General features: G+C 26.9%; 1 protein-coding gene across 1 annotated transcript; it reads right to left on the bottom strand.

The window, feature by feature from the left end:
- Window positions 1–816: 816 nt before the first annotated feature.
- LOC106095174 (dipeptidase 1-like) lies at window positions 817–10041 on the bottom strand (the record flags this gene model as incomplete). The annotated part of the gene is made up of 2 exons (XM_059370680.1): window positions 817–1020; window positions 8876–10041. A coding segment is annotated over one exon (898 nt), but the record flags the coding sequence as incomplete, so codon positions are not given.
- Window positions 10042–11499: the final 1458 nt, after the last annotated feature.

Genomic DNA, 11499 nt, shown 5'->3' on the forward strand with positions numbered 1-11499 from the left:
TTTTTATATGAATACATAAATATGTGTTTAATGTGTTTTGTGTTTTTCTTGGTTTTTAACTATTAAAATTGTAATACATATAAATACATTTATGAGGGGTACATATGTGGTAACATAAACGTTTAATTGTTTATATATATATATAGGAAGTAACAATGTATACAATTAAAAAACATACATACACACATAATTAAATAATTAAATCAGACATTGGAAAAATAAAAAACACTTCTGGGAATTATGCAAACTGATAATGACTGGTTATTATTTAATTTGGGGTTATTCTGTGGGAACAAACATTTGGTCAAGTCGGTTATATTTAAAATTAAATTAATGAAATTTTCGATATGAAACATATAGGGAACATATAGGGCCACATGTTTGTTTTACGGGAAAAATAACTAGGATTGACAGTGGAAAAAAATTTATGGTAATCTTGGCTCAATTTAATCATTAATATAAAATTTCGAAACATCAACATAACTTTTTTGTAAAGAAAAATTATATATATTTTTATTTAGTATTCCATACATATTTTTGTTTAGGTTTAGGGGGTTTCTCTTTTAATTTCATAATTTTGAAAATCACAGATTTCGAATGATTTCTCAAAACAAAAATTGTTTCATTTACTCAAATAAAAAATTTCTTAAAAGTTCATTTCTTTGGATAATAATAACTTTATGTGCCTTATTTTTTATATATGATTTGCTGTAACTTAATTTTTGGAGATTATTATAACGTTTTGTTTAATTTTGGGGGTTTGTAAGAATTGCATATATTTTGACTATTCTAAATAAAGAATGACTTACTTACAGCTATAAATAATTTTTTTTTTTTGCTTTTCAGGGGCCAATACAAATTGCATTACCTTGTAAAATGTCAACTATAGGGTTGTCTCTTATCAACATCGAAATATGTTTTGATTTGCTTAATTTTTTTCCACATTTTTGCTGGGTGGCTGCAAAATTCCAAGTGGTCCAGCCAATGCAAAGTTCGTTCTTATCGCTCTGTAATTTTTATCTAAATTCAAAAATTATATAAAAAAACTAAAATTATTTTAATTTAGATTAATTTAGATTAATTTAATTTAATTTAATTTAATTTAATTCAATTTAATTTAATTTAATTCAATTTAATTTAATTTAATTTAATTTAATTTAATTTAATTTAATTTAATTTAATTTTAATTTAATTTAATTTAATTTAATTTAATTTAATTTAATTTAATTTAATTTAATTTAATTTAATTTAATTTAATTTAATTTAATTTAATTTAATTTAATTTAATTTAATTTAATTTAATTTAATTTAATTTAATTTAATTTAATTTAATTTAATTTAATTTAATTTAATTTAATTTAATTTAATTTAATTTAATTTAATTTAATTTAATTTAATTTAATTTAATTTAATTTAATTTAATTTAATTTAATTTAATTTAATTTAATTTAATTTAATTTAATTTAATTTAATTTAATTTAATTTAATTTAATTTAATTTAATTTAATTTAATTTAATTTAATTTAATTTAATTTAATTTAATTTAATTTAATTTAATTTAATTTAATTTAATTTAATTTAATTTAATTTAATTTAATTTAATTTAATTTAATTTAATTTAATTTAATTTAATTTAATTTAATTTAATTTAATTTAATTTAATTTAATTTAATTTAATTTAATTTAATTTAATTTAATTTAATTTAATTTAATTTAATTTAATTTAATTTAATTTAATTTAATTTAATTTAATTTAATTTAATTTAATTTAATTTAATTTAATTTAATTTAATTTAATTTAATTTAATTTAATTTAATTTAATTTAATTTAATTTAATTTAATTTAATTTAATTTAATTTAATTTAATTTAATTTAATTTAATTTAATTTAATTTAATTTAATTTAATTTAATTTAATTTAATTTAATTTAATTTAATTTAATTTAATTTAATTTAATTTAATTTAATTTAATTTAATTTAATTTAATTTAATTTAATTTAATTTAATTTAATTTAATTTAATTTAATTTAATTTAATTTAATTTAATTTAATTTAATTTAATTTAATTTAATTTAATTTAATTTAATTTAATTTAATTTAATTTAATTTAATTTAATTTAATTTAATTGTTAGAATATTTGAATTTCATACTTTGTCAATTCAACTGTATTATTGTATTAGAATATAAGTAGTAGTAGGCTTTGAAATATTTTGCTTTTACATTTATTGTTTGTCACCCTTATTTTCTTATGTTCAAATTAGTTCAATAAAAACTTCCATCAACATTGGTTATGAGCCCAGTCACATACGCTTGTGAAAAATAAATTTGGCCTGGAATTGTGTTTTTTTGAATTCGTTGTGAAAATTTCTGGAAAAAATATTTGTGTTTTGTAAAGCAAAAAAGGAAAAATCAGAAAAATGTCTGGACATATGGCACAAATTGAAAAACTAAATGGAGAAAATTACGTGGTTTGGAGCGTGCAAATGAAAAGTTTGCTGGTAACGCTGGATTTGTGGGACGCAATAAAGGGCGATAATGGAATCTCCCCAACGGTCGATCAAAAGGCGTTGGCAAATATAACGCTATGCGTAAAACCATCAGAAATTTTACATATCAAGAATTGTGCAACAGCGAAAGAAGCTTGGGATACATTCAGCCGTTTGTATCAGAGGAATGCTCCTTCTCGGAAAGTTAATTTGTTCAAGAAATTGGTGCGGTTCAGATTCCAGAATGCAGAGAAGTATGCCCCGCAGTTGAACGAATTCTATACGATGGTGGATGACTTGAAGGCCATAAGTGTGGTCATGCCTGAGGATTTTTTAAGCATTTTGCTGCTAAGCAGTTTACCGGAAGAAATGGAAAATATCGTGGTAGCTATTGAAAGCAGAGATGAATTGCCCGGTATAGAAGTATTGAAATCAAAAATCCTGGAAGAAGAAGAACGTCAAAACAGCAAAGGCGAGAAAATGGTTGCTGAAAATGTGTTTGTCGCAAAATTTCGTCAACAGAAAACTGGAAAAGATGACCCAAAACAGTGCAAATCCCGAACTCAAGGTAATAATGATGTCAAATGTTACAAATGTGGTAAGAAAGGACATGTGCGTGCGCAGTGCAAGTCAAAATGCGATAGTGACCCAAATGGAAAAGCAATGAGTGCAATCACTGACGGCGAGAAGAACGATTCTGAAATTTGGATTTTGGATAGTGGTGCAAGTTCCCACATGTGCCGCGATTTGTCATACTTTATACATTTGGAACGCAAGTCTCAAAATATCATGCTGGCATCAGGGGATCAAATTACCGCTGAAGGTGTTGGAACTGTTGAAATGAAATCCAATGTTTGCGATGTTACATTCAAAAATGTGTGGTATGTACCAAATTTGCATTCAAATTTTTTATCTGTGAGCAAGATAATCAAGGCAGGCTTTGTTATTGAATTCAAAGCAAAGAAGGGGTGCGTAAAAACAAAACAAAATGAACCTGTGTTTACGGCAAACTTGGTTGGTGACATTTTTCATGCCAATTTGAAAAGAAATTCAAACGTTGAAAAGGTAAATAGAATTTCTGTGACGTCAGAAGAAAATTTAAAGTCATGGCATGCTAGGTTTGGTCATTTGAATGTAAAAGATTTGTGTTCATTATCAAAGAAGAACATGGTACGAGGCTTGGAGGTAAAGATGCCGGAAAAATTTGAATGTTTCACATGTGCTGTGTGTAAAATAAGCCGAAGACCATTTCCCAAAAACACTAATGTTAACACCACAGATGTATTGCAACTAGTTCATACGGATCTGTGTGGGCCGATGCGTATTTCTTCGTTGGGCGGATCAAAATATATTATGACAATCATCGACGATTATTCTCGATATATGACTGTGTATTTTTTGAAGAATAAATCTGAAGCACTGGAAAAATTCAAGGAATTTAAGAAGGAAGCGGAGAAACAAACTGGCCAAAAAGTAAAAAGCATGCGAAGCGACAATGGGAAAGAATATGTTAATTCTGCATTTTCACAGTTTCTTGGCGAAAATGGAATTGTGCATCAAAAATCTTGTCCCTACACCCCACAGCAAAATGGTGTTGCGGAACGTGTAAACCGGACATTGACGGAAATGGCTCGTTGCATGCTGGATCAGTCAAAATCAAAGCAGTATTTGTGGGCTGAGGCAGTCAATACAGCTACGTATATTCGAAACCGGTCGCCCACAAAAGTGCTAGATGGTAAAACGCCATATGAGTTATGGGTTGGAAGAAAACCATCTGTAAGCCATTTCAAAATCTTTGGGTGCGAGGCTGTTGTCATGCAACATAAACAAAAACGAAGCAAATTCGAACCAAAAGGCGTCAAAATGATTTTCGTTGGTTATGAAAAGTATACTAAGGGTTACAGGCTGTTTAACCCTACGACGCAAAATATCGTCATAGCAAGGGATGTTATTTTCTTCGAAAATACGTTTGCAACTCCCGTGCTGGAAGAAAATCTTGAAGTTGACAGTTTTCATGATTTTGAAATCCCTGGTGGTACTGTTCAAGAAGATACAGCTCCAGTAAACATCGAAACCGTTCAAGATAAAACTCAAGAACATAACCAAGAAATCGCTGAAGACGATGACGAAAGTCAGGGAAGTGCAATTGATGTCCCGAATGCTAATGGTAAACGTTGCCGAGGAAGACCAAAAATTTGTCGTACAGGAAGGGTTGGAAGACCTAGAAAAGTCTACGTTACAGAGCCCCGAGTTGAAATGCTGAATGCTGTGATCGAGAATCCTACCACAATTGCTGATGCATTAAATTCAGATAATGCGGGTCAGTGGAAGCATGCTATGCAGGTAGAATATGATTCGTTGATTAAAAATAAGACATGGGAATTGGTTGACCCTCCGAAATCTAAAAACGTCATAAGCTGCAAATGGGTTTTCGTTGTCAAAAGAAAACCAGATGGATCTGTAGAGAAGTTTAAAGCCCGACTTGTAGCCCGAGGATGTTCGCAAAAGTACAACACTGACTACAAGGAAACGTATGCTCCCGTTGTTCGTCATTCAACAATACGCTTAGTTCTAGCGTTGGCTGCAAAATATGAGTTGATGGTGAACCATGTGGACATTGTTTCGGCTTATCTAAACGGCGACCTACAGGAAGAAGTTTATATGAAACAACCCCCGCAGTTCGAGAATGAAAATTTTCCAAACAAGGTATGCAAGCTAAAACGTTCACTCTACGGTTTGAGGCAATCTGGAATTTATGTGATGTAAAGACTTATCAATCATTGATTGGGGGCTTGATGTACTTGTCTGTCATATCAAGACCGGATATATCACACGCTGTGTCACGACTTTCACAGTTTGCTTCACATCCACATAACGATCACTTTGCGGCAGCTAAACATATTTTGAGATATCTTAAAGGTCACCCTCAAGGCAAAATAACATATTCAAGCGAAAATGGACTATATTGTTTCACCGATTCAGACTGGGGAGCAGATTCCAATGACAGGAAGTCATATAGTGGCTGTGCACTATTTTTTGGCGATGGCTTAATTGCTTGGGAATCGAAAAAACAACATGTCGTTTCACTCAGTTCCATGGAGGCGGAGTATATAGCATTGTGTCAAGGAGCAAAAGAAGTCGCATTTCAAAGAAGTCTTCTGCAAGAAATGGGTTTCTCCGAATTTGTTTCTGGACCAACAACTATGTACTGCGATAATCAAGGTGCTGAATTTTTAGTCAAAAATCCAACGGTACACAAACGAAGCAAGCACATTGACATCCGTTATCATTACATCCGAGAGAAATACATGGATAAAGAAGTCGATATCGAATATGTGCCAAGTACTGAAAATGCAGCCGACATCTTAACAAAGGCCTTATCTAGGGATAAGCATTTTAATTGTTGTAATATTTTAAATCTTACTTTTTGAAATAATACATTTGTATTAAGGCGGAGATTGTTAGAATATTTGAATTTCATACTTTGTCAATTCAACTGTATTATTGTATTAGAATATAAGTAGTAGTAGGCTTTGAAATATTTTGCTTTTACATTTATTGTTTGTCACCCTTATTTTCTTATGTTCAAATTAGTTCAATAAAAACTTCCATCAACATTAATTTAATTTAATTTAATTTAATTTAATTTAATTTAATTTAATTTAATTTAATTTAATTTAATTTAATTTAATTTAATTTAATTTAATTTAATTTAATTTAATTTAATTTAATTTAATTTAATTTAATTTAATTTAATTTAATTTAATTTAATTTAATTTAATTTAATTTAATTTAATTTAATTTAATTTAATTTAATGTAATTTAATTTAATTTAATTTAATTTAATTTAATTTAATTTAATTTAATTTAATTTAATTTAATTTAATTTAATTTAATTTAATTTAATTTAATTTAATTTAATTTAATTTAATTTAATTTAATTTAATTTAATTTAATTTAATTTAATTTAATTTAATTTAATTTAATTTAATTTAATTTAATTTAATTTAATTTAATTTAATTTAATTTAATTTAATTTAATTTAATTTAATTTAATTTAATTTAATTTAATTTAATTTAATTTAATTTAATTTAATTTAATTTAATTTAATTTAATTTAATTTAATTTAATTTAATTTAATTTAATTTAATTTAATTTAATTTAATTTAATTTAATTTAATTTAATTTAATTTAATTTAATTTAATTTAATTTAATTTAATTTAATTTAATTTAATTTAATTTAATTTAATTTAATTTAATTTAATTTAATTTAATTTAATTTAATTTAATTTAATTTAATTTAATTTAATTTAATTTAATTTAATTTAATTTAATTTAATTTAATTTAATTTAATTTAATTTAATTTAATTTAATTTAATTTAATTTAATTTAATTTAATTTAATTTAATTTAATTTAATTTAATTTAATTTAATTTAATTTAATTTAATTTAATTTAATTTAATTTAATTTAATTTAATTTAATTTAATTTAATTTAATTTAATTTAATTTAATTTAATTTAATTTAATTTAATTTAATTTAATTTAATTTAATTTAATTTAATTTAATTTAATTTAATTTAATTTAATTTAATTTAATTTAATTTAATTTAATTTAATTTAATTTAATTTAATTTAATTTAATTTAATTTAATTTAATTTAATTTAATTTAATTTAATTTAATTTAATTTAATTTAATTTAATTTAATTTAATTTAATTTAATTTAATTTAATTTAATTTAATTTAATTTAATTTAATTTAATTTAATTTAATTTAATTTAATTTAATTTAATTTAATTTAATTTAATTTAATTTAATTTAATTTAATTTAATTTAATTTAATTTAATTTAATTTAATTTAATTTAATTTAATTTAATTTAATTTAATTTAATTTAATTTAATTTAATTTAATTTAATTTAATTTAATTTAATTTAATTTAATTTAATTTAATTTAATTTAATTTAATTTAATTTAATTTAATTTAATTTAATTTAATTTAATTTAATTTAATTTAATTTAATTTAATTTAATTTAATTTAATTTAATTTAATTTAATTTAATTTAATTTAATTTAATTTAATTTAATTTAATTTAATTTAATTTAATTTAATTTAATTTAATTTAATTTAATTTAATTTAATTTAATTTAATTTAATTTAATTTAATTTAATTTAATTTAATTTAATTTAATTTAATTTAATTTAATTTAATTTAATTTAATTTAATTTAATTTAATTTAATTTAATTTAATTTAATTTAATTTAATTTAATTTAATTTAATTTAATTTAATTTAATTTAATTTAATTTAATTTAATTTAATTTAATTTAATTTAATTTAATTTAATTTAATTTAATTTAATTTAATTTAATTTAATTTAATTTAATTTAATTTAATTTAATTTAATTTAATTTAATTTAATTTAATTTAATTTAATTTAATTTAATTTAATTTAATTTAATTTAATTTAATTTAATTTAATTTAATTTAATTTAATTTAATTTAATTTAATTTAATTTAATTTAATTTAATTTAATTTAATTTAATTTAATTTAATTTAATTTAATTTAATTTAATTTAATTTAATTTAATTTAATTTAATTTAATTTAATTTAATTTAATTTAATTTAATTTAATTTAATTTAATTTAATTTAATTTAATTTAATTTAATTTCATTTAATTTAATTTAATTTAATTTAATTTAATTTAATTTAATTTAATTTAATTTAATTTAATTTAATTTAATTTAATTTAATTTAAAACTGTGAAAATTTGCATATATTTAGTTCTCGTATGTATATACGTCCGGTCCGGACTAATATTGCAATAACGTGGTCATTTGTTAAACGATTCACATGAAATTTGGCACAAAGGATTTCCTTATGATTCCCGACATCGCTGTGGAATTTCATATTAATCGGTTCATATTCAGATATATCTCCCATATATATGTATCAACCGATTTTCACTTTTAGAGCCAGAGTCAACGTATTTTTAAATAGATTTTCTCTAAATTTTGCACAATGTATTTTTCTTTGATTTTAACTATGTATGTATGCTTGTTTGGATAAAATCTGTTGAGATTTAGATATATTTGGTCGAAATTCTGCATTTCAAATGTAATTATTTTAGTTTCGACATCTTAATCGCATAACCAATGTGGTTATGCGATTAGGGTATCAAAAGGACGGCTTCGCTCGACTTTAGCCCGTCCTTTTTTGTTTTAATTTTAATTTTATTTTTAATTTCAATTTCAATTTTAGTTTTTAGTTTAATTTTATTTTTATTTAAAATTTCATTTTAAGTTAAACTCTTATAAAATTGAATTATTAGTTCAAAGCTTTTCTCTTTTATTCATTTCTTCTTCTACTCATTACCTACCTTAGAAATTAAATTTCATTATTTCTAACTGTTGACTAACTTCACTTCTAGCCATAGTTGATTTCATTGTTTGATTATTCGTTTCCTCGCTGCCTTGGGCCGTTGCGGCTGCCATAAGAGGCAATGCTTTTAGTGCTGGAGGCATTGATCCTCCACTTACATCCTGCTTAGCATCAGTTTCATTAGTAGTTTCATTGTGTTTATCCATTTCATAATGCCAAAAATCGGCCACATGACGTGTCTTTCGCACAATGGCCCGAGCCTGGGGTCACGAAGCCATATAGGCGCAGTGACTTTTGGGCTGCGCCTCAGTCTGTTCGATGGGTTGAATGGCAGCCCTCTTCCAATAGTCCCTTACATTCTCTACTGTCTCCATGATGCGCAAGAAATTCTTGCCAGCCAACATGGCCACATCCTCTTCACTCCAGTTGCTGTCCTCCAGCAGGGCTGCCAACAAATCTGGATATTTTGATACATCCTCGAGGCCAATGGGGGGCAATTCAATGCCATCGTAGCCAGCTCCCAGGCCAATATGTTGTATGCCCGCTATGGCCCTTATATACTTGATATGATCCACCACATCCTTCAGTCGTGATTGACGGCCACAGGACACATCCTCTGAATCGAAGCTGACCATTATTAAGCCTCCATTTTCAGCCACCAAGCGTAGGATATCGTCGGGAACATTTCGTGTGGAGTTGCACAATTGTCGGGCCCCCGAATGTGAGAAAATGACTGGAGCCCGGGTGGCCGATAAGACATCACGTGCTGTGGTATCCGAACTGTATGACAAATCAATCATCATACCCAGGCGATTCATTTCGCGTATTATGGCTTTGCCAAATTGCGATAGTCCTGCATCAATGGCCGTCGAACTTGACCCGGCCCAGGAGACATCGCATTTATGCGTCAAGCTTAGATAGCGAGCACCCAACGAATAAAACGATCTCAATACACCCAAAGAAGAGCCTATGGCATGACCACCCTCTATGCCAATCAGAGATGAAATTAGTCCTTGCCTTTGGGCCATTTGTATGTCTTTCGATGACTGCACCAATATCGTGTCCTGATGATACATGTCGGTGAGGCGCCTGATTATGTCGATTTGCTCCAATGCCAATTGGACAGCATCCAAACCTTGTGCCTCGCACGGCACATAGGCTGACCTGTAATGAGAGGCAACAAAAAATAAAATTAAAAAAAAAAAAACAAAATTGAAAGAAAGGACAAAGATTTTGCCATCAGTTGCAGTTGTGACGATAGGACGAATAGATGACTTAGATACACAAATGCAAATTTGTTTCGGTGGGGCAGGGGCAGCATTTCATAGAGTTTGGCATTTTCCATAAGGGTTCTGTGTGTGCGGTTCCCTCCCGTTCCATCCGGATGGTTGGATGAGGCTGATAAAAGTGGAAATTATTGCCAACACTCTTGCTCCAGTTTGATTAAATTGGCATTAGTTTCGTGTCATAAATATTTATGCCTTTTTGTATTTCTGGTTCATTGTAATTCTTGGCAAGGAAATAATAAGCGAGGGTATATATGGAAGCTAAGGCGACATTTTTGGAAAGCTGGAAGTAATGTTAAACACATCAAAGGTAAAAAACTTCACTTTTTCTTTTACAATGTTCGATATGCTGGAATATTATTTGTCTTTCTTCCTTCGCGCCCCTCCTGTTTATAATGTGATATAGCTCGCACTTTAAACCTTTTCCCGATTATACTTCTTCACGATATACCGTAATTGGAGACCACAGTGGCGCAGAGATTAGCATGTCCGCCTATGACGCCGAACGTCTGGGTTCAAATCCCGGCGTGAACATCAGAAAAATTTTCAACGCAAGTTTTCCCCTTATTAATGCTACATTGAGGTATCCTACCACGTTAAAAGATCTCTGCCAAGTGGCGGCTAACAGGCACCGGCACTTAGGTGGGGACACATCTTCTATCTTCTATATATATAACAAATAAAAAGGCGTTAAATTCGGCTGGGCCGAGCTTTGGATACCCACCACCTAGGGTATATATGTAAACCACCTTCTATCAAAATCCAGTGAAATTTGCATACCTTATGTTCCATAGCAGTTATATCGAAATATGTTCCGATTTGGACCAAATAGTGTATAACAAAACATTAATCTTTTTAGTAGCTATATCTATAAATAAACCGGTCTGAACCATATACGACACAGATGTCGAAAAGCCTAACACAAGCCACTGTGTCAAATTTCAGCGAAATCGGACAATAAATGCGCCTTTAATGGCCCCAAAACCTAAAACCGAGAGATCGGTCTATATGGCAGCTATATCCAAATCTGGACCGATATGTACCATATTGCAGAAGTATGTCAAGGGGCATTACTTAACTCACTGTCCCAAATTTCGACGACATCGGGCAATAAATGCGCCTCTTATGGGGCCAAAACCTTAAATCGAGAGTTCGGTCTATATGGCAGCTATATCCAAATCTGAACCGAACAAGGTCAAATTGGAGAAAAATCTCGAAGCGCCTAAGACAACTCACTGTCATTAATCTCAGCAAAATCGATAATAAATGTGGCTTTTATGGGCCTAAGACCCTAAATCGGAGGATCGGTATATATAACAGCTATATCCTAATCTTG

The sequence above is a fragment of the Stomoxys calcitrans genome, unplaced genomic scaffold, assembly GCF_963082655.1.
Source record: "Stomoxys calcitrans unplaced genomic scaffold, idStoCalc2.1 SCAFFOLD_225, whole genome shotgun sequence".
NCBI classification, from domain to species: Eukaryota; Metazoa; Arthropoda; class Insecta; order Diptera; family Muscidae; genus Stomoxys; species Stomoxys calcitrans.